Source organism: Eretmochelys imbricata, chromosome 9 (genome assembly GCF_965152235.1).
Source record: "Eretmochelys imbricata isolate rEreImb1 chromosome 9, rEreImb1.hap1, whole genome shotgun sequence".
Taxonomy (NCBI): Eukaryota; Metazoa; Chordata; order Testudines; family Cheloniidae; genus Eretmochelys; species Eretmochelys imbricata.
Genome location: NC_135580.1, coordinates 61810864 through 61835344, shown reverse-complemented (window position 1 = coordinate 61835344; position 24481 = coordinate 61810864). Strand labels below are relative to the sequence as shown.

At 47.5% G+C, this 24481-nt stretch overlaps 1 protein-coding gene across 1 annotated transcript; it reads left to right on the top strand.

Annotated features, from left to right (window-relative positions):
* The first annotated feature begins 3791 nt into the window (after window positions 1-3791).
* Window positions 3792-7382, top strand: GLOD5 (glyoxalase domain containing 5). The gene is made up of 3 exons (XM_077827177.1): window positions 3792-3935; window positions 5160-5315; window positions 7233-7382. Exons 1-3 carry the CDS (start codon window positions 3792-3794, stop codon window positions 7380-7382), a joined length of 450 nt encoding a protein of 149 aa, XP_077683303.1.
* The last annotated feature ends 17099 nt before the right edge of the window (window positions 7383-24481 follow it).

Genomic DNA, 24481 nt, shown 5'->3' with positions numbered 1-24481 from the left:
AAAACGGGAGTTCAGTGAGTGTGTATAAAGAGTCACATACTGCATAAACGATCAATATAGTTCATAAGGCAATTATATCATCCCCTATTGTGTCTCAATGCCTTGATTTATTTATTTCATGGCTGGCCCCAGATAAAAAGTTATGGGATTATTGGTGGTGTTTTTGTCACTGTGTAATGGAAAGGGCTGGGAGGGTTTACTTTCCCCCATTGTTGTTTTTTTTAACCTTAGAAAAATCAGAAGTGTCGTGTCTACTGCATGTTGGTTTTGCTGGGGGACTAGTTGAGGGCCTCAGAGAAGAGGATTATGACTTGTGTCAGAATTTAATTCAAGTGTTGGACCTTTAACAAAGAGCACTTTTTTCCTGACTGTTAATTGAGTGTTTGAGTTAAACAGATATAAACACAAAGAGTTTAGCATTTTGAATTAAATCTATTTCCCCTTTTGATTAAAGAGGTTTCGCTTATATTTTATGGATGCTGGCATACTCTTCCTGGTTCTTCAGTGTCACATAGAGTCTTCCACACTAGACAAGACCTGAATATCTCCTGTAAAATCAATCAGAAAATGAAATGAAAACCTCTCAAATCCCCAAAAGTGCTATTTTCCTTCTGCAGGTTGACTCAGAAGCATTCCCAGTCACCGGAGAAACAAACATTTTGCTTTACTGAGTCAAGTAACTTAAATCTGCTGTTAATCTATTTTTCTCTAAGCGTAATAGGGAGCCCTGTGCTGTAGGGCAGTGGTTCACAACCTTTTTGAGCTCAGAAGCCATTTGTAAATGGCCTGTCTCTGGTGTGCTAATGCGCCTTTGTCTCTGAGAAAATAGTTAGTGGGCGTTACCAAGAACTACAACATATTTCAGTAACAATCATATAGCGAAATCTCATAATTTTACATGCAGTGAGTTTACACACATTTCAATGGGATGGTAATATTCAGCAGATTATGAGTTTGCAAATGATACCTCAGAAGGCATACTTTGTACAAAATAGATCATAACCTTACAAAAGTGGTGAACATGGTGGTCAGGGGGTCATATGCGGGACAGGGTATCACCGGGGGTTCCCAGTAGGAAGAGCAGAGTTTCAGTCCACTTGGAAAGGCTGAGGTGGCAGAAGGACAGAAGAAGACTAATAGAGAGTCCAGGCATGGTTGAAGGCAATGAGAGGTGTTACCAGATTTGCCCGTGACTTTGGGGTACACTTATTTATTAGGGTTACTCTTTGGGAGGGGAGGTGCCGTAATTCTATCAATGTACTGCTTGTGTCACTTGTGTGTTCATATAGAGCTCTACTTCTCCCTTCTGCAAGTCCCCTCCCAATGGAGCATCCTGCAGGACCTAGGTTCCCCAGGGCCGGGTTCCTCCAGCCCCAGAATCAGATGAACACACACACACATGAACAGAGCCCGTCTGAGCAGACTGGGTGAATCAGCACTTCCAAGCTGACCCCTTATATGCCCCTGGACTCAGCAGCCTGGGTCAAGTGGCACTTCCAAGATGCCACCCTGATATGTCCCAGGTTCCGCACGTCCCTATCCCCACTTTCACGTTACAATTGCTCCGGAAGTAACCCACTGGATGAGCAAACCCCACAGGAGTTTTGGGCACTACAGGGATCTTTAGCTTAGGTAAGAGGAGTGTTGCTGCAGAGTAAATGGGGAAGCCAAAAACACAAGAGAGAGAGGGAGAGAGAGGGAAAGCAACCAGCTGAACCATAAAAGTTATTTATTGCCAGATAATAACCATCCAAAGAGAGCCAAACAAACAAAACAGTTACAATATTAAATCTAGCTTAAATTTTATTACAAAAGTCAGGTTTAGAACACTATAACTGATCACACAAGCCTGGGTTAGAAAGCTATACCTAGAGTAGAAAAAAAGCAGAGAGAGAGAGAGCTGGGTTCTCACCACTCCGTGAAGCTTGAACTGGTTGGGGTCCCCAGGTGGTGGTGATATCTGAGAGTCCAGAGTGCTGGAGACAGGCAGAGCCCCCAGCACAATCAGTCAGGAGAAGATGAAGTCCCAACGGAACTGATGCAGAGTTTGGATCTAGGCATCAGAACCCTTACTTGCGTGTGAGTAGGGGTTTTTGTAGGGAAACAATAATAGTTCAAGGGAGAACACTATGTTTGTTTATGGGTAACTGATGGCTCAAGGGAGTATACCAAAGTTGTTTTGCTCAGGCTAGACCAGTGGTTTTCAAAGTTCAGGCCGCGACCCAGTACTGGGTCATGGAATGCAAGGCACTGGGTCACCTTGCTCTGCACCCAGGGACCCTGGCAGCTGGCCAGTAAAAACTAGTAGTAAAACCAGTAGTAAAACTAGTAGTCCCTACCCAGAAGCAGCCAGCAGCAGGTCCAGCTCATAGGCAGGGGGACCACGGGGCTCTGTGCACTGCCCCCGCCCTGAGCACCAGCTTCACACTCTTCCTGCACCCCAACCCCCTCATCCCCGGTCCCACCCCAGAGCCCACACCCCCAGCCCAGAGCCCTGACCCCCTCCCACACCCCAGCCCCTGCTCCAGCCCTGAACCCCCTTCCACACCTAACCCCTCATCCTCAGCTCCGTTGGGTCACAGGCATCAACAATTTTCTTCAACTGGGTCGCCAGAAAAAAAGTTTGAAAACCACTGAGCTAGACAATAGGAACTGATCATTCCTGGCTATGGGCGGTGTTCTTTCAAGGGAGCTCACAATGCAATTAGGCAGCTTCAGTATTTTGGACACCAATAAAGGATTTATTACTAGAATGGGTCTGATAACTACTGAGCTGGGTGTGTGCAGACGTGGGTTCATTAACATCTGGAGCAGAGATCCCCCATCATGCAGTGCTTCCCTGCTTTTCTGGTCCCAGAGGTCCGTGCGGTTCTTGCCTTGGAATCTCTGTTCTCCATTCTGTATGCCAATGGAGATGCCTCCCTGACCCATCTTCGATGCAAATGAGGCTAAGGGAGCTTTCTTTATCCTGTCACCCTTGTCCCAGGGGTTTAGGTGTGTCTCCCACTGCCTTTTCATTGCTCTTTGTAAGTCTTTCTTCTGATCGGTTTCGGTTCAAGCAGAGGCTGGGGGTGGGGGGCGGGTCCTTTGTGAATCAGACAGGCTGGGTACTGTGCCCTGGTTCCCCAAGAACACAGAGCTGACAGGTAACAGGGGTGGTATGTGGGGCAAGGGAAGAGACGTCTTGAACTTTCATGACTGCTTGCACTGGGGTGAGAAATGGACTATATGGTTTGGATTTGTGTTATGTACTGCATTGCACAAAGCTTTTATAACAAACTAACCCAAAGGAGGGTATTACAGTGTCAAGAGAGCCTGAAGTGAAGTTATTGGGTTAGCTGAGAGGGGAAACTGAGGCAGACACAGTTGTAGTGCCACGGCCTGCCTCAGGAGCATGCTCCAGGCAGGATTGCCTCATTACTGTATCATATGTTGATAGGGTAAGTGTCAGCCATCCCATCTGCCCATGTTCCTAGCCCTCACTCACTGGCTGATTCTTCTAGGGACTGACTCTAAGTCCATTGACATCAATGGAAAGTCTCTCATTAATTTCAGTAGGCTTTGGATCGGGCATCACAAGACAGGTGGGTCTTGAGGAAGCATCTGAAGGAGGAGAACATATTTTTCATGTGCCAGACACAGGCCGAAAGAAAACCAACTTTGGCTTCTGCTTCCATTTAATTAGCCCCATGTCCCCAGCCAGCCCAACTAGGAAATGACCTGGTAGCTTGTCCCTGCATCTCACTAAACTTATTTCTACTCCGTTTTAGTCTCTGGTTCCTGGCTCTCAGATGATGTCCTGGCAGGAGAAGCGTGAGGGCCCCTTTCCATGTCTTATCCAGCGACTGGATCATCTGGTGCTGACTGTGAAGAACATTGAGGACACCGTAGGCTTTTATTCCAAAGTCCTGGGTATGGAAGTGGTCACTTTCAAGGTAATCTGAGGAGCAGGATGGAGCTGGGATATGAAAAGTCCTGTGTTCTAGTCCTGCTTCTGCCACTAACTTATTGAGTCACTGTGAGCAAGGCATCTCTATTTTCCCCATCTGTAGAGTGAGGATTGTAGGAACTGTCAGCCCATGGCCCATCTGACTGAGTGTCCTGTCTCTGACATAAGTCAGCAGCAGCTTAGTCAGAGGCAGGTACAGAAGACCCTACAGCAGGAAATAATGGAAGAACCTGCCCCTAGAGCAGAGGTTCCCAAACTTTTCTTATTGCATCTACCAGCTGTCCGCATACCCCTACCCTTCTGCTCACTGACACTTGAAGTGTTCTTCTTTAACACTACCTGTCTTTAGCCATCTCTCTATATTTCACTGTTACATACAGATATAGTTATAGTGTGACGTACACAACTGAAAAAAAACAAACCCTGACTAACTTCTGAGCTCAGTTAGACCGGACAGTTGTTGGGCAACTGAACCCACGCGGTACGTGATTGGAGGTGAGGGCTCTGTACATCAGCGACTCTGTGTATCTGTTCTCATTGGTACATCTTGAAGTAAATTAACTACCGTATTTTACATAACAAATTCCCACAGAGTTTTAAAACTTTGTCTGAGTAGCCTATTGGGACAATGCAATAAATAAAATAATGAATAAATAAAATCCACCATTACACAATTTCTCCTGTGTATTCCCCCCAGTTCTAGAGCAGCTTGCAGTGCTTTGAAGTTAGACATTTCAGCAAAGTTCCAAATTTGGACCAAAAAACTGAAATCCATTTTTGTTTGTTTGTTTAAATTCACTTTTTTTAAAAACCAGCTTGACCTCACAGAGCCACTGGGAGGGCTGGTTAGTTCCTGGGTGACATTTCCAAAGACATGTGTAGCAGCAGTTAGGCACCAAACTGTCATTTGGGCCTTTGAAAGTCTCCCTCTCCTCCCATGTCTGTAAAGCTATAGCAGTGCTAAGATCTCACTCCTGTGTCCCTTGTTGTGCTATGGAACAGAAGTTCCACTTGCTTTCCACAAGGGGGTGACATTGAGTACAGAAATGGAACACTCCTCCTACCTGTCAAGGGAGACTTTTCCTGTTCTCTCAGAGCAGCATCCCTGGTGGCTCGCTCCCCAGCCCAGGGTTTTTCTTGCAATCCTGGCGTTCAGAGAGGCGGGTCTCTGTGTGGCAGTACATTAATCCTCTCCTTCCCTTGGTGACAGGGCAACCGGAAAGCACTACGTTTTGGGAACCAAAAGTTTAACCTCCACGAGGCTGGGAAGGAGTTTGAACCCAAGGCTCACAGACCAGTTCCTGGTTCCATGGACGTCTGCCTGATCACAGACACCTCGCTAGACCAGCTAGTGGGACACCTGAAGGTTGGGCAAACTGTGTTTCACCCAAGTGGCCACATGTCTCATGGGATACTGCCATGGGCCTGATCTGAATGAATAAACCCAGGGGTGTGGTAGGGTAAGGGCTAGCGAACTTCCCTGTCATCTTGGAGACCTGGTGCCCAATTCAGCTTGTGCTTACAGCAGTGTAAATCAGGAGTAATTCCACTCAGATCAATGGGGTTGTAAGGAAGAGGAGAACCAGACACCTGGAGTTCAGTGTGTGAGCATGAATCTCCTGGCTTTGTACTGCTCTATATCACAAAACCTCAAATTTGCAATCTCTGTATAACATTTGAAACGTTACATTTGAAAATCTCTGTATAACAGGTTCAGCGCTGGGGTAGCAGGAGGTTTGGGGGCAGGGCAGGGTCTATGGGGCAGGATTGAGGGGCATCATCAGAACTGTGCGTGGGAACCCCAGGCCTGGAATAGCAGATGGAGCTGCAGGTCAGCAGCAGAGACGTGCCTGGGGAACCCCGGACTGGAATAGCTGGGGGAGCTGTGAGACAGAATTGAAGGGCATCCGCAGAGCTGTGGTGAAGGGAGACTAAGGGCAGGACTAGAACAGTGGTGCGTATTTCAGGTCAGGGATGAGGTAAGGTGGCAGAGCCATAGAGAACCCCCAGGCCTGGGAAAGAAGAACCCAGTACCTGCCAAAATATCACTAGCCAGTGTTGTTTATTGCTTGCCTTCAGAACACCAAACCCATCACCTACTAGTCTATGTAATTGGTCCCTTCCTTCTGTCCATACACCATATGTCCAGCCCCATCCACCCACAATGCTTTGCAGTCCAACCTAGCTCAGTTGTGTGTCTCTTTATCTTCTCTGCTCGACAGCACAAGGAAGTCATAAGGAACAAGGAGTCACATCAGCAGTGCTGTGCTGTATGGATCACTGTCAGGGGCAACTGACGGCCTAGCCGGTTGCGCAGGTCTGCAGAGCATTTGCCACTGAACTCAAGGGGATTCTCTTCATTAGGGGTCCAAAGTCCATGGAAGTCACTCAGAGCAGAGAGCACATGAGCTTGAGCACATGAGTAAGATGAATTTAGATGTTCTCAAAGAAGTCACCATATGGAACTGGAGATTGGGAGATTTCAGATTTTCTTACTATCCAGCATGAGATCTGTCACCCAGCCACCCACCTGGGAAATCCAAGACCCTACTCTAATCCAGTATGGGATCTAATCTAAGCAGTATGGGAGGGGCAGTTATACCTGTGTCTTCTTGAAGGTCTATTTCATTACCTGTGTGGTGACAGGTTTCAGAGTGGTAGCTGTGTTAGTCTGTATCAGCAAAAACAATGAGGAGTGGGTTTTAGCCCACGAAAGTTTATGCCCAAATAAATGTGTTAGTCTCTAAGGTGCCACAAGTCCTCCTCGTTGTTTTTTCATTACCTGTGTGACTCTCTGCTTCCTACACCCACACCCCCTGCCCATGGACAGATAAACCCAGGGACTTGGCAGAATAAGGGGTTAATGCAATAATAGCCTTAATAGAGACCTGGAGTCAAAGCCTGGCTTAGCTCACCAGTGAACCTGAATCTATGGGTTGTGTCCTGTTCCCCTTTCTAGTGCTGAATGCTGAACAGTTTGTCTGCCAGGAGGTGCAGCCATCGAGTGCCACAGGCTGGGATCACAGGGCTGAAGAGCAGCTAGCGCCCTGCTTGGCAACACCTAGTGCTTTTCTAGGTCCTCTTCACAATCTGCCCCTCTCCTTGGGAAATGCACGGCAGCACTGTTAAATCAGAACAACCATGGCCAGAGAGGTGCTTGGACAATGGCTCCACCATCTGCCTGGGGGCAGGGGTGGGGGGGAAGGAGGGAGGACTGGGAGCAAGCCCCTTAGAAAACCATTGTTAATGCTGAAAACCAAACATACCTTCCCTCTCCTTCCAGGCCTGTGGTGTGACTATTGAAGAAGGCCCAGTGCCCAGAACCGGTGCCATTGGGCCAATCACATCCATCTACTTCCGAGACCCTGATGAAAACCTGATTGAGGTTTCCAACTACCGCACTGACTTGGCTGTCAACAGAGTGAAGCATTAGTCACACTCCTTTTTCCATCGCCCCCCAACCCCCTCAACGCTAGAGGCAAGCAGAGGAGGCCGTGATTTTGCTTTGTTCATTTGCAATGTATTGTAGGATGGGATTTGGGGTTTGCAAACTGAGAACACATCAGCTTGTGTCTATGTCCATTCTGCCAGGCTCCTGATATAGTGGGACATACCAGGCTTCATCCTCAAAGGAAACCTGCACAACACATGGGAGCTTAAATTCATAACTCTGCTAGACACTGAAAAATCAGGGACTGAACAGAGACACTATTTATGGCTTATTACAACAATCTGCTACCCATTAACCCCCCCCACACACACACACTCTTTGTCCTATGACTGCAGAGGTGTTAACGGGCCACTCTATCTTGAAAGGTCCCTTGCAATATGTGCTAACTACTTATGCTAAACAATCTGTTCCACTGTTCATTTTGCTGTGAAGCTGGGAGCACCTTTCTCAGCCCTGAAGAAGAGCTCTGGGTGGTTTGGCAGCCTGTCTCTCCCAACAACAGAAGTTTTCCTAGATGGTAAATTCTCTGGGACAGGGACCATCTTTTTGTTCTGTGTTTGTACAGCACCTAGTGCAGTGGGTCCTGATCCACGAATGGTGCTTTGAGGCACTAATGGAGTGCAACTAATAAAGCAATAATCATTAATAATAAGTAGGGCCCCACCAAATTCACGGTCCTTTTTGGTCAGTTTCACGGCCATAGGATTTTAAAAATCGCAAATTTCATGATTTCAGCTATTTCAACCTGAAATTTCACGGTGTTGTAATTGTGGGGGTCCTGACCCGAAAAGGAGTTGTGGGCGGGGGGGGGGGGGTCACAAGGTTATTGAAGGGGGTGTTGCTGTACTTTTACCCTTTCTTCTGCGCTGCTGCTGGCGGCGGTGCTGCCTTGAGAGCTGGGCAGCTGGAGAGAGGCGGCTGCTGGCCGGGAGCCCAGCTCTGAAGGCAGTGCAGAAGGAAGGGTGGCAATACCATGACTCCCCCTCCCCCCCCAAAAAATAACCTTGTGACTCCCCTGCAATTCCCTTTTGGGTCAGGACCCCAATCTGAGAAATGCTGGTCTCCCCTGTGAAATCTGTATAGTATAGGGTAAAAGCACAGAAAAGACCAGATTTCACGGTGGGAGATCAGATTTCACGGTCCATGACTTGGTTTTCATGGCCATGAATTTAGAAGGTCCCTAATAATAAGGGCAAGAGTATAGGAAAATCAAGTATGAATCAACCACTAGATGGCAGCATTGCTTAATGTGGACTCTGAAAGTGACAATAGCTGCTGAGCTAGCTGGAGACCAGAATCAGCCCATCAGAGGAAATTATATACGGCCAGATCCTCTGTTGCTGTAATTTGATGTAGCTCCAAAGCAGGATCTGGCCCATTAACTGGTCTGCATGGCTCAGGATACGGGCTGGATGGACCTGGGATATGGAGCTTTTCCTCTTGGTTGCTCTTTCAACTCCATCCCATTACTGAATGCTGTATGGTGTGTATATCAAATGCTTTGGTGGATCTCCGATCTGTTCCCTTCAGATGGGAGAGACTGCACGGAAAGTGTCCCTGGGACAGGAAACTATTGCTTCCTGCTGCTCAAATCCCCACAAGGTAAGAGAATCCCTCCCTGGAGGAGATTTACAGTGGCACATGGCAGTACAGAGATTGCATGCCAGATAGCCCTGGTTGGGAGACCAGGTTTCAAAGGGTAAGTAAGTGGCTGACTTGGTTGATATGTAGAGGCATGAAGGAGAAGGAGATAGGTGAAGCATGGAAAGGAGGGTGTTTGCTTCAAGCAGAGCAGTCTCTATTTAAAATAAAAAGCCCTGGCAGTGGTAGCAGGGAAAGGAAGACCTGAGGATTGGGAAGAGCACAGAGAACGAGAGCGGGTGTTGGGGGAGGAGAACATAAACAAGGCCTCCAAGGATTGGCTGGGCCTGGACTCTCTTGCTGCCTGGGAGTGAGACACTGATAGAAAGTGCTCAGATCTCCCTGGTAGGACAAGAGCAGGGGCCTCAAACAAGTGTATGCTTAGTGACAGCCACTGCCACATGCAAAATCTGAGCCCCCAAGGCAAGATTTCAGGTTCAGAGGGAATCATCAGCCTTGTCAGGCTGAAAGGAAATTGCTAAAATTCTCATTTTGGCCGACCAAAAACAATTATGCCCAACTTGGCCTGTTCATTAGTCTCTGCTCGCGACAGGCTTGGTGCTGGAATAGCAGCAGGTGCCTGAGGCCAGGACCGAGGGGCATGGCAGCTTTTGGGGGGGCAGCACTTCAATGGTCAGGGTGGAGGTGCACTGGCAGAGCTGTGTGAGTGGAGCCCAGGGCTGGAAGAGCAGAGGGCGCTGCAGAGTACAGCTGTGTGGGAAGCTTGCATGTCCCCTCGCCAACCTCTGCCTGACTCTAGCCAGCACTAATGGTCCTTTTGTATGAGCATTAACTTCAGAGATAAGGTGAGCGAAGAAATACCGTTTATTGGACACTACTTCTGTTGGTGAAAGACACAAGCTTTCGAGCTCCACAGTACTCTTCTGCCTGTCTGGGAAAGGTAATCAGAGGGCATGCCTACATTACAAAGTTAAGTCGATGTAAGGCAGCTTACGTCGACCTAACTATGTAAGCAATGTGTACACATTACCATGTTCCTCCTGCCACTGTAACCAGGGGCGGTGAGTTGTATGGGCCCGTGGTGTCCGGGCTCCAACAAATTCAGGGCCCGGGGGGCCTGGCACCACCGATGTTCGGGGCCGGCCTGCCCCTGTGCGCCTCCCCGGAGCGTCCCTGCCTGCCATAGGCCGCGGGCAGCTGCCCCCTTCAGCTCTGTGCTGTGCTCCCTTGCCAGCTGCTGGGGGAGAGGCGCTGGGAGGCAGAGTGAGGCGGCTGCTGCGCCTGCAGAGGGAGGAGGGGAGGAGGTGCGTGGAAGCCACCCCCTCTCCCCCCCGGCAGGGGACTCAGAGGGGTTGAGGCTTATCCTGGCTGGACCTCCTGAGATGCAGCGGGGGGGGGGGGGGGGCCCTTGGGTGAGTGTTGTGCCTGGGGTGGGGGTGGGGAGGGGCCTCCTCCTCCTCCCCCAGAGCTCACTGCTGCCAGTGGGGAGAGGGCTGGGAGGAGTCCTCCTCTCTGGTCCCAGCCCTGGTGCAGCCTGCCTGCTGCACCCCAAACTCCTCATCTCTGGCTCAGATCCATGCCTCGCACCCCCTCCCACCCCCCAACCCTCTGTCCCAGCCCAGAGCCCGCACCCCTCCTGCACCCAAACTCCCTCCCAGAGCCTTAGGTGGGGTGGGGGTGGGGGGATGGGACTTGGACCCGTTCTGGGCACCACCAAAAATTATACAAACCTGCCACCTCTGACTGTAACTTGCCCGCTACGCCGGCCTAGTAAAGCCACCTCAATGAGAGGCATAAGGCTTAGGTGGACTTAGTTCAGGCGATGCAGTGTCTGTAAAGACACTGCGTTCCTTGAATTGCCCGTTGGCTGTTAGGGTGACTGACAGCAGGAGCTGTGAAACTGAGTGAGGGGCGGGCATTCCAGCTGTGAGCCCCAGCAGTGCCGACAGCTGGAACCTCACTGCCTAGCACTGATGACCCAGGCTGTGGGCTTCCCACAGAGCTCCCAGCGGGAGCCCAGCTGCTCAATACACAGAAGTGTCACAGCTAAATACAATGTTAAGCATAAGGAGTTGCAAGAGACCATTCAAGATGGAGCAAGCAGTTAGCACCTCTGCAGTCATAGGACAAGGAGAGTTAGTGTATCACCAATTGTTGTAATGTGAGATATGTGTCTGTATTGAGTCCCTGCTTTTTGGTGTCCAGCAGAGTTAAGAATTTGACAGGTTTCAGAGTAGCAGCCGTGTTAGTCTGTATTCGCAAAAAGAAGAGGAGTGCTTGTGGCATCTTAGAGACTAACCAATTTATTTGAGCATAAGCTTTCGTGAGCTACAGCTCACTTCGTCGGATGCATCCGAAAGCTTATGCTCAAATAAATTGGTTAGTCTCTAAGGTGCCACAAGTACTCCTTTTCTTTTTAAGAATTTGACGGGTATTATTCCACACTGCAAACATTAACGTCACACATATTCAAGAAATCGATCTAACATTATACACGTGCTGGTGTCGCACTGTAAGCCACTACTCACCTTTCATGTGGGTGGATAAGCGAATGCACGTGGCTGCGTATTCCTTCTAAATCCAGCTTTTTACACAAGCTGGCCATGCCAGGCGTTGATGATGTAGCTTCTTATTTTATGGAGTTTTGCACATGGGAGCAGTTCTTGAGTTTGCCAGAAGAAGGCAATGTTGTCACCCACAAGGGCGCAAATAAAAGCTACTTGGAGGTTGGAAAGACTTGCGAGATAGATGCAGTTAAAAATCATCTCTAAAACCCAAACAAAAAATGTAAAATGCTCAGATTGTTTGGTTTTCTTTCCTGCTGCTATCTATAAGAAAACCCTGAATGTATGAAGGTTGTGGAGAGACAACGTTTTAGTGAAATCGGAGTTTCAGCTAAACCAATGGCTGCTATTGATACAGATTCATAGATTTTAAGTTCAGAAGGAACCATTATGATAATCTGCTCCAACCTCCTGAATAGCACATGCCATAGAACCTCACCCAGTGATTTCTGCATCCAGCCCATAACTCCAGTTTGAGTTAGAGAAGACGTCCAATCTTGATTTAAAGACAGAAGTGATGGAAAACTCACTATATCTCTTGGTCAGATGGTCCAATAAATCACCAAAAAGAAAAGGAGTACTTGTGGCACCTTAGAGACTAACCAATTTATTTGAGCATGAGCTTTCGCTCACAAAAGCTCATGCTCAAATAAATTGGTTAGTCTCTAAGGTGCCACAAGTACTCCTTTTCTTTTTGCGAATACAGACTAACACGGCTGTTACTCTGAAACCAATAAATTACCCTCACTGTTGAAAATTTGCACCTTTTTTCTAGTCTGAATTTGTCTAGCTTCAGCTTCCAGCCATTGGATATTGTTATGCCTTTGTCTGCGAACTTAAAGAGCCAGCCAACAAATCTCTTCCCTGTGTAGGTATAATTTTATTATACACGCACTTCTCTATCTAACCCAGCACCCATCATTATATGTGAGATTCCTTTGCCGCTAGAGCCCCGGAGGGCAGCTGCCATCTGTGTGCGTAGGATAGACATCAAGATGAAGTTTTATATGTAAAACACTTTGAGATCGACTGATAAAAGCACTCTATAAGAGCTGGTTATTATTATTCCACAGTGCAGATTTGCTGGTGTTTATCAACTTTTGTTCAAGCATCTCACTGGCAGACTGAAACACAGTCTATGGACTGCAAACATTCATGAAAACCAATTCAAGAGCTACGTTGCAAGACAAGGAACTGGGTTTCATTTTCAATCATACTTGTGTATTTCTGGAATTTGCACCATTGATTTTTCTCTTGATTTGCACCAGTGTAACTAAGAGCACAATTTATCCTAAGGCACCTAGGTTGCACTCACACAGTGATAGGCTACATGCAAAATTGGGGCTTGTGGACAAACATAGCCCTGGTGCATGATGTTCCCATTTTGCACATGTCTAGTGTGTGCTTTGGCAGTGAAGGGTAGGCACTTAGACTGGAATTTTCAGAAGGGCTCAGCCCCCATAATTGGGGCCATATTTTCAGAAGACCTGAGTATCCAACTTGCACCACTGGACACTTTGGAGACTCTGGGTCTAAGTGTCACAATGGAATCTGAACGTGTCTGAAAATCTGATCCTTAATCAGGTGCCCAAGTGGGAGCCAAGCTGAAAATCTGGCCCCACATTTTGAAAATGTGGTACAAAGGTGCTGGAGTTGGGTGATAGAATGAGGAAATGCCTGGTACAGGCATCTCTACCTTGTAGCTAGACACGTGGATCCCCCCATCTATGTTCTTGTGGCTCATTCTTAGACCTAGCAGGAAATCAGCTCTGAATACCTTTGCAGGTTGCTCTTTATTTACAAGGGCAATGGACTGGTGTTCTGACATCTTGCTTCCTTAGAGAGCTTGTCACTGCCATCAGCTGGTCAATAAATGTTGCTCACCTGTAAAACTTCACAGGGCAACTTAACCTTTCTGTGTATTCTGCACTGGATGGGAGTGACTCACATGAGTGGCAATTTGTTATGACTTCAGGGTATTAGGAAATTGCCTTATTTATTGCTCAGAATCTAAACTCCACATTTCATTGTGGGTCGCATGAACCTTTCACTCAACCCAAACTGAAACTATTTTCAGTTCACTAAAAAAATTATTTTCAGGTTGACGCAAAATGAGGGGTTCCCTTTTTGTTATGGTTTTCAGAACTGCCAGCAAGCCGAAGTGTTCATTATTCGCCCTGCTCCAGTCATGTGCTCTAGGCTCCCAGCTCAACTGAGATCTAACAGTGTGGAATTGGCGAGTGCCCCACCCCTGGGATCACATAAAGCTGGTCTGGGTGTATCCTCACAGGGAGCAATCCCGCTCTGCTTCCCATCAGATGGACACAGAGCAACCTAATAGATTTTTCCCCATCTTTAGTTCTAAGAGATTAATATTTTCCTGGTGTGGCCCTGGGGTTTGCTCAGCCAGAAGAATGGGCAGCCCCAGAGCCCTGATTCCGGGTGTGCTGTTAGTCTAGCTGGTACCAGACCTCAGGAAACATGGGTGGCACTTTTCCAAGGAGCTAGGTGCAGTGTATTCACACACCTGATCTGCTCCAGCCACAAGGTAGACAGTGTCCTCATGGCCTCACGTCACTCATCCTCATCAAAGATGCCTGCACTTGCAGTCTCGCCTCAGGCATCCTGACTTCAAAGTTAAAACAAACTCCCCATGCCCAAGCCTCTGGAGGACTTGAGTGGAGTCGGATTTCACCCTTTGTGTCCCCTCCCCGTAATAAGTGAGGCTTGCCATTTTGTTGCTCAGCGCTCAGGAGGCTTGCTAATTCACAATGTACTCTGGGAAGCTTCTGTTTCCACACAGCTTTTCTCCCAGAAGGATCCCAGCATGCACTGCAAGCTTTTACCAACAACATGGTCTGTAGCAATCACTTTGGCCACCCCTGAAATGCACCCATCTCTGGTATGGGACACAACCACATTTAACAGCCAGCAGCAACAATACAGACCAGGGGGTGAGAGGAAAAGTGGTTTGCATCTGTCATAAATATAAAGGGAAGGGTAAACCCCCTTAAAATCCCTCCTGGCCAGAGGAAAAATCCTCTCACCTGTAAAGGGTTAAGAAGCTAAAGGTAACCTCGCTGGCACCTGACCAAAATGACCAATGAGGAGACAAGATACTTTCAAAAGCTGGGAGGAGGGAGAGAAACAAAGGGTCTGTGTCTCTCTGTATGCTGCTTTTGCTGGGGATAGACCAGGAATGGAGTCTTAGAACTTTAGTAAGTAATGTAGCTAGGTATGTGTTAGATTATGATTTCTTTAAATGGCTGAGAAAAGAACTGTGCTGAATAGAATGACTATTCCTGTCTGTGTGTCCTTTTTGTAACTTAAGGTTTTGCCTAGAGGGATTCTCTATGTTTTGAATCTAATTACCCTGTAATCCTGATTTTACAGAGGTGATTTCTTTACTTCTATTAAAAGTCTTCTTGTAAGAAAACTGAATGCTTTTTCATTGTTCTCAGATCCAAGGGTTTGGGTCTGTGGTCACCTGTGCAAATTGGTGAGGATTTTTACCAAACCTTCCCCAGGAAGTGGGGTGCAAGGGTTGGGAGGATTTTGGGGGGAAAGATGTGTCCAAACTACGTTTCCCAGTAAACCCAGTTAGAGTTTGGTGGTGGCAGTGCAGATCCAGGGACAAAGGATAAAATTAATTTGTACCTTGGGGAAGTTTTAACCTAAGCTGGTGAAAGTAAGTTTAGGAGGTTTTCATGCAGGTCCCCACATCTGTACCCTAGAGTTCAGAGTGTGGGAGGAACCTTGACAGCATCCAATCGAAATCTCCAGAGGGAATGTGTACGGGGCACAGCAAAATTACCCACCTGCCTGCAAGCCATTGGGACGAATGCTCCTGTGACTACCATAGATTCCCCTCTCACTGCCAGAGCAGGGGTCTCCCACCTCTCACGTATGCTCTCTAACCACAGGGCTAAAAGTTATAAAGATGGGCACCTCGCCACCAATTCCTTGCTAAAATGGCATCAGGCACTCACTCTAAAGAGGGTCCCTGACTTCACAGCTAGGTTCCTCCCTGCAGCCAAGCATCAGGTGCCAAGCTCTGAGAGCGGGGTAAGATTTAGCATCTCCCACTGGCTATCTCCACACCTAGTGGGCTGGCTTTTGTGAACTGCACTCTGATGTGCCTGTCTGTCCCCATCCATTGGATAGGAGTTTAGGTGACTAATTCAGGTTTCGAGAATCAGCTCTTTTTCCAGGTGCCTAAAAGTTAGGTATTGTGATCCTGAGTGTCATGACCCCTAACTCCTTCTGAGCGTTCAGCGCTTAATTATCTGCTTTAAAACCAAGCCAACCAGATCAGCTATCACTTTGTTTATTTCCTCCCTGGGGCAATTTTGTTGTGGTTCTGGAATCACTCTCTTTTTTATCAACTCCTTTTCCCGTTTCCGTGAGGTCAGAGAGGCTCAGGATTCTTCACTGCTCCTTCCAGCCTTTGCTCTCCAACTTTCTCTTGATGGAGTCTTTGCAGCATATCCTCAGTCTTCCACATCCTGTCTTGCTGTCCTTTTCCTCCTCTGCTTTCTGGGCTGGTTGTTCTTCTCTCATTCTTCTCACTTGTCCAGCCCACATCAAACATGCGCTTTCCAGCCTATCTAGCACTGAGCACCCCAACTTCATCTTTCCCCTAATTCTTTCCATGCACACTGACTACCCTCCGCTCACCTGCCATTCTCCTCGGTATAATATTTTCTACTACTTGCATCTTCTTTTTGCCATCTCCGCAAGATGCATTCTTTCCAAACCATAGAACAGGCAGGGACAAACACTTAATTGCCAGTCCCACAGTACTCCTGCGGCCTTTGATGTGGTTCTGGAATAATAATAATAATTAGTAATACGATAGCATCTAGGGGCACCAGTCCTGGACTAGGACCCCATTGTACTGGGTGATGTCCAGACCCAGGAAAAGAAAGACAGATTGTAAACTCTTTGGGGTAGGGACTAAGACAGGAGAACAGATAGCTACAGACTGACAGGGGAGTACAAGGGAAGTGTAAGACAATATTGGTCAGCATGATGGGCCCTGGCCTCTGCACACCAATAGTCTAACAGTTGTCACATTTTTTATAGGCATCATGGCAAAGGAGAGCTTGAAGGAGAACAGTGATGAGGTTTTGCAGCTGTTTCCAGGGAGCACCTCCTAAATATGAGGGCAGCATGGGGGAAAGCACAAAAGGCGTTTGTTGGAAATGACACTCTGGCCCAATTTGCCATTGTTCCCTACCCATATTGCAGCCCTGATCTCCAGTGCAGAAAGGGAGTAAAGTGCTGGTATTATCCGAGTCTCTTAATATGCTGAGAATTGAATGGATGTGATTGTCATGATATGTTGACAATCTATTCAGCCACTAGACATCTCTGTGCTCAAAGGGGCCAGTGATTGGTCCACAAGGGTGACAAAGGTGGAAGTCAATTTGCGTAAATGCCTGTTTGTAGCAATTTTCTGTAATAAACATCTCCTATTTAAGGACTCTGATTCCATACAGCATGACACAGACAGAACTCCTGCAGCTTTCAAGCTCTTTTCACCTATCCATCTCAATGCACATCTTAGTACAACAGAGAAGAAAATAGCTGGAATTATGCAACATCTCAGTTTTGTCTCAGGCCGTAATTCTTCTGCAATGTGTCATCCTTTCACACTGTGCTCCCCCGGAGGCCGAAAGAGCATTCCAAAAATAGCCAAGAAGAATACACCCCTGGGGCTTTGGAGACAGAGCCACGCACAACAAGCCTCACCTTTGAATGAACCCCACTGTGTTATGGAAGGAAAAGGAAACATTATACAGCAGGCAAAAATCTGCTCCGGAAATTGCTCGGGATTGGTTCTGCTTTGAGCAGGGGGTTGGGGTTGGACTAGATGACCTCCTGAGGTCCCTTCCAACCCTGATATTCTATGATTCTATGATTCTAAAACTTAACACAAATCCACTGTTGGCACCTAGGGGTGTGTCTACGCTGCAACATAACACCCGTGGCTGGCTCGTGTCAGCTGACTCGGGCTTACAGGGCTGGTGCTAAGGGGCTGTTTAATTGGTGTGGACACGTTCTGGCTCAGGCTGGAGCCCAGGCTCTGAGCTCCCATGATGGAGGTAGGTTGCTGCACTGCGCCAGGAGGCCTGAGATTCAGAACTCCTTCCCTGCTCCCTGTTCACTCTGCAAGGGAAAACATTTACTGCAGCCCTCCACAAGATGCTATTTAACCCACTGTCTGGTGTGCAGGGAAGGATGGAGTCAAGACAGCCCACTCCTGGCTCTGCCAGGAAGGGGTGCGTGGGAAGGGCTTACTCCAGTGGCTAGTCCTACAGATCAAGCCATTGGTGCCTACAGTACATTTTTTACTGCTTTCTATTCCTGTCAGCCCAGCAGAGCCAGTACAGTGGGGGAGCTGGGCTCTGTGCTGTCTTCTGCACCACCCTCTGAACTGTTTGCAGGAGGCAGCAGGTTTGCACAGGTGTCCCTGAGGGGATCATCTGAAGCCAGTGGGTTTGCTCAAACCGGAGTGCCTCATGCTCTCCCATTCTCAGCCACTGCATGGTCAAGAACACCCGATGGAATAAAGCATGAGCAATTCACCGCCAGGCCTCAAAGCATAAAACCCCTTCGCATGCAGCTTGCAATGCCACGTTGGGTTCAGCCGCTGGAATATGAACCATTGGATCTCGGTGCAATGGGGCGTCACTCACCTCACTGCCTTCGCTCACTTACACCAGGGAGGGATCAGGCCAGGTGTTCTCTTTTTAATGTTGTGGAAATCATTACCCCCCCTCTTGGCTTTACCAAAAGAAGATGAATTCGCAGGAAAACTAGGAAGCCATCCCAGAAACGTTCACATCCTGAGGGGGTAATGCTGGATTCCCTTACCTCGTCCCCATGGCCCTGCAAAGACATAGCCAGAGAAGACGAGTGGTCTTTTGGCTTGTTTTTTTCCCACACTGGTACTAGGCAGTCATCTCTCTCTTAGTAACACAGGTGCAGAGTATGCTATTGGGGATACACTTCTTTGCTCTCCAGTGAAGAGGGGCAGTGAATAAATCCATCCTGGTGTGGCTTTTCTGTACTTTTTACCCATTATAACTAGAGACACGTGGGTGGTGGATTCTGCTGTAGCTGTAATCGTGGGACAAAGGGAGTTGGATAGTGGGTCCTCCCTCCCCCCATCCCCCTGTGGAGATGGCAGGAGTGGGGAAGAATTTATTTGTGGAGTCTTCTCTTGGTAGAGTTGGCCTCTCTTTGCACTGCCACCATGAGACACCTACCCAAGCAGGGCCGGCCCACAACATTTTGGCACCTGAGGCGGGGAGCTCAAATGACACCCCCATGGCCCCTCGCTTGGGCCAAAACTTTGAAAGGTCTCAATTCTGCCTTCTTCCTGTTCTACTCCTCTCATGGTACTGCTCTGCTACCTACCCCAATAAAGGAGAACTAACCATTTAAAATGCCTTGATCACTTAACTTTCAAATGCCTGAACAGCAAATGTAACTTTTCTTGTCTGCATTGTAAATGCTGGCATTTTTATCAGTTTGAATAATCAAAGCGGTGCTTTCCGTGCCTTCTTGGTTGTAAAGGTTTGAACTGCTTCCTGCTGAAGGTCCACAGTCCGGGCCAGTTCATGCTCTACTGAGATGATTGCAAGGCTGACCCGCCTCTCCTGTGTCATCGTGGAGCGTAGGTGTGTTTTTATTAACTTCAGCTTGGAGAAGCTGCGTTCTCCACTGGCAACTGTTACAGGAAGTGTTAGAAGTATGCGCAGAGCAACAAAAGCATTTGGAAAGAGGGTGGTCATCTTATTTGTGCACATATATTCCAGAACAGCCTTTGGAGTTGATCCTGCTGCAATGTATCTTGAAAGGGCTTTCAGTTTATCACCTAAATCACTCGCATGAATATCACGCATGTCATCATGTGTCAATGCTGTCTGTAGTACCCTGCATTGCTGGTGTAGATCTTCTTCAGCTACAGTGAGGAGTTTTGGAATATCATACAACTTCCCAAATATACTGCTGTGTTCCTTGAGCTGCATGAAACGTTCTTCAACTGTATTGCACAATCTAGCACCTGGTTAAAGCATTCAACTTTGAATTGTTGTTTGGGGTCTCTTATGGGATTATCCTGTGCCTCGTAATCAAAATGTCTTCTTCTTCAGTGACTCTTGTATTCTTGAATGGGTGGGGAAATAGCTTCAGTGTGAAGTTCCTCTGCCAACTTCTGTGCACTCTTCAGAACATTTTGAAATCCCTCATCTGACTGGTAAGACTGTAGGTATGACTTTGCTTTGTCCAGTTGTTCCATTGCTCCAGATATATCAAGGTCAATACCTTGGAGTCTCTTGCTTACAACATTTATTTCAAAGGGTATGTCATGCCACCACACTAAGCCACACAGAAATTTGAAGTTATGTATGTTTCTGGTGATTCCATTTCCCTCTGCCACTGTTCTCCCATGAACAGTTCCTGTCATAGCATTATCCTCCATAATGGCAACTATGGCATCATCTATCTTCCCAATTTGGTGTTTGATAGGCTTTATTGCCTCCTCTCGACTTTCCCATCATGTGGCACTCAGTGGTTTCAGTGTCAGAGAGGATGTTCCCAGATGTTGCTTCAAAATTTGCCATCGATGAGCTGATGCAGAATAAAATACACAGATGCTTTGAATTACATTAAAAAATTCAGCAGCCTCACTAGAAGCTGATGCTGCATCACTGACCACCAAGTTCAATGAATGAGAACTGCATGGGAGAAAAAAAGATCAAGGGTTTAACTCTCGGATCTGTGGTCTGCACTCCTCTGTTCTTTCCTCTCATGTTGGCACCAGTATTATAGCCCTGACCTCTCATGTCAGCTATCGCAATTCCCATCTCTTCCAGCTTTTTAAGAAGCATATTTGTCATACCAGCTCCTGTAGTATCATCAATGTCAATAAATTCTAGAAAATGCTCTCTGACAGTCACCGTTGCAGGGACATTTTCACTAGGTTCCGCTGTTGTTATAAAACGCACCATTAAACTCATTTGTTCAGTATGGCTGATGTCAGGTATGCAGTCCAGGATAACTGAGTAATATCTTGCTGACTTCAGATCTGCCACAATCTTCTGTTTGACTTTTGTTGCCAGTAACTGTATGATCTCATTTTGAATTGTTTTTCCAAGGTAGTGGTGTGTGTACATTTCTTGGGTGGTGACTCTTCTTTGATGCTCCTGGAGTACAGCATCAAACTCAGCCATCAGTTCCACAATTGTAAGGAAGTTTCCATTGTTTGGCACGTACAGCTGATCTGAAGTGCCACGCAGTGCAAGGTTTTGGGTAGCAAACATTCTCACAGTGTCAATGAGCCTTTTCAGAACATTTTGCCAGTAAAGAGACTCTGATGCAAACTTCTCTTGATACTGATCATCTATGGTGGCCTTTAACCTTAGTCTCATCTCAAGCGCTTTCCACCTATGGAATGCTCTCTGGTGATTTGCTGCCTTCTTATGGCATGCCAGATTTCTAGCCAGATTTTTCCAGTCCTTTGTTCCTGTAGAACCCCATGTGGCTGGAACATTAGACTGTTTGCAACAAAAACAGGATGCAGCACTCTGGTTTTTTGAGTATGTAAGCCATGGGCTCTCCACTTTGTCACCACTGGGGATTTCACGCCAGTAATGTGTTGGATGGAAACTTCTATTTTCATTGTCTTTGGGGAACATGAAGTTTTTCACTTGCTGTGGCCCATGCAGTACAAGGAAGTCCCTCAGGCTACTGCTCAAGTGGGTCCACAGTCCTGGATCCTCTAGACTTAAGAAACTAAACTCAGCAGCAGCTGTTTCTTGTGCCTCCACCACACTCTTCTCTGATCTACACTTTTTTTCAGGAATGTGCATGGCTACATCCATTTGAGATGGAGATATGGATGCTGGAGTAGCTGCCAGGTCACCTGCACTCTGACTAACTGGAGGATCAGGCATCTCCTCACCACTCACATCCTCACTGGGGCCGGAAGGCTCACTGTGAACATTTGTGTCTATGTATCTCAGGAAAGCTCCTTTCTGCTTAGATAGAAAAGCTTCCTTTCTTTTTCTGAATGCTGCCCCAGAGGGGCGTTTTCTTCTTTCACTCATGACTGCTGTTCTGTGCCAGCTATAGTGGCTCTCAACACTCAATTGAAGGGGACAAATAAGCAGGCTGGTAGCAGGGCCTGAGTGAGAGAAGGTATCAGCATCTTAAGGGCCTAACTGGCTCCTACTACTTCAGTTGACTGCCTGTTCTCCTCAAGTGGGTTCAGGAAAGCAGCAGGAAACAGGAAGCTCCCTGAGAAGCTGGTGTTAATCAATCCAGGCTCCTGGGGGTGCTAGAGAGGTACATAAGAGGCTCCTCCTCCTCTCTCTCCCTGCAGCTCCTGCTGCTTTCTGTTATTCCCTCTCACCTTTTCTCCTGCCCACCTGTTATGTCTCTTGTGCCCTCCTTCCTCCAGCACAGCACTCCACCATCTCTGTGCATCTAGAGCAGAGAGAATACATATGCCCCAGCAGCAGACACAATTTTCTACATTCTGGGTCCTAGTGGCACCCCCCACAGTCTGGCACCTGAGGCCTCCACCTCAGTTCACCTCATGGTAAAGCCAGCCCTGTATCCAAGCCCTATCTGGAACCCCTTTGTAAGACGTCCCCTCCATCCCTGGGCTTCTGCCTGAGTGCTGGCTGGGTAAGGAATGGCCTGGGGGCTGGAAGTTCTGGTAGCTCCGTAACTATCCTGATCTCAGTTCATAGTTTTAGGAAACAATGCACCATGGGCATTTGCTTGGCCCAGCACTGTTTCAGATGAGGTGTTCCTGACAGTCTGTTTCCTTAGCCTTGAGGCCTGCTCTGGAATGGCAAATGGGCATCAATGGGGCTATATATGGGTGAAGTGGTCTGCCTGTACTGCAGTCAACTACTGGATCAGGGCCATGGCTTGAAATCTCTACCCTATTGAAATCCCTAACACACCTGTAGGCTCTTGACATTTCCAGACCAGATATCCAATGCCACTATCCAGCATTTGAAACTCACTCTGCTAAAGCCAGGAGATGTGTTTATAATGCACATGGTAACTAGCAAGGATCTAAGGGGGCTGTGCTCAGGTCTTAACCTGGCTTGGGGTTACTCTAAGGTTTGGATTTGGTACAGGGGCTGGGGGGGTCACAAACAGAGCTGAACAGGAGATCAATCAATGTACCACAACCAGGAAGAAAGAGCAGAACTCAGACCAGAAATATCGGACTGCCTGATCCCCCAGTATTGAACTGTTGGGTGGAACAGCCTTCCATGGATGCCTGGGAGAAGGAGACAGTGGCAGCAGAAGAAATCAGAGCTAAGAAAGGTCATCCAAATATTGAGGTAATACCCTCCCTCCTCCCTTTCCTGGCATGTCCCATTGCCAGACACAATAATCATAATGTGTAACGAAAGAGAAAATCCCACATGACATTACCCGTTAGACATGGAGTTATCAAAAGATGGTTGGGTGTTGAATGGAGGAAGCAGTGATTTCGATACCCTGGCATGACACGGAATTTTTTTTTAAAGGCTGGCTGTTGAAGGAAACTAGTTAGGATTAACCAAGGAGGGTTTACTGGAATCTGTGTTGTACCTCTTTCGGCCTTATGTAAATGTTATTTTATGTTATTTTTACTCCGAAACCTGTTATTTTATGGCATTACGTGACAAAGCACAATGTGTTTGAGCAGTGGATGGCTTTTCTCTTTATAGTTTATCAGTAATCAAGTTGCAATAATAGAAACTCAATTTCTTAAAGATCACTTCCTTGTTTGGAAAAGATGCAATCAATTTCTAGACACTTCTAGGATGGGCTGAGGGGAGTGAACCAAGTGCAACCGACAGCCAGCTATTTCAGTCACAGTTTAAAATTGGCCAGGATGTTGGAGAAGGACGCCCTCCCCAGCCTCCTAATACACTTTAATATCAGAGCCGTGTGAGTCTGTCTGTCTGTGATTCTGATACTTTGCTGCGTCACCCCTTGAGGTTTGTTATAAACTTTCCAGCCCAGATCTTGAGAATTGGCCAAGGAGCTCTCTGCACAACTCAGGACAGGGGAGAGCACAAAACACTTATTTTTACAATTCTCCAATTCTGTGGCCACCCTGACTCTGGCGTGGTCCCATGGCACTATAATGTCAGTTGAGCATCAGCCAGACATCAGGTAGCCCTGGAGTTGCCTCTTTACCCCCCAGCCATGCGCCCTGTGCTAGCCAAAAGGAAGGGATTGTATGGAGGCCACAACAGGTGGTTGGCTGCCTGCTTTAGGGCAGCAGTTTTGAGCCAGTGGAGTAGCACAGGGCTGCCCTAGTGAACCTGGGAATCGGGCCCCATCTTGGCTGTTCAGTCCTGTGGGTATGCAGAGTATATTTGCAGGGAGTTAGGTGTCCAACTGCAGGTAGGAATCCATCTGCATGTCAGCGACAAAATAGATGCCCATAGAAAGTAGGCAGAAAATGTGGCCAGCTAAAAATAAGCAGCTGGGCAAGTTTGGAAACTGGTTTGAGAGCCCTTTGAAAAAGCTCTTCCTTGGAATACAACCCTGAGAATGTGGCCAGCTGGAACAGGAATGTGGCTGCTGTCCATGGTGATGAAGCCTGTCTGAGTTTTTGATTTGGATTTTGCACACGCAGAGCATGTTCCTTGACTTCACTGCAGGATGTTATCCCTGCGCCGTATCCTGCTTTTCCCCATCTATCTGATTATGGGTTGCAGACAATGGCTAGGCCAGTACATGTTACTAATACAGGACTGAACAGAGTGCTGTTTACCTTATAGGTGTGAGGTGGGGGCAGTGAAGAGTTGGTCAACAAAAAAAGTTAATGTTTCTAATCAAATATTTGTTTCATTTCTTTGTTTTCTCTCTCCCCTTGCCCCTTTG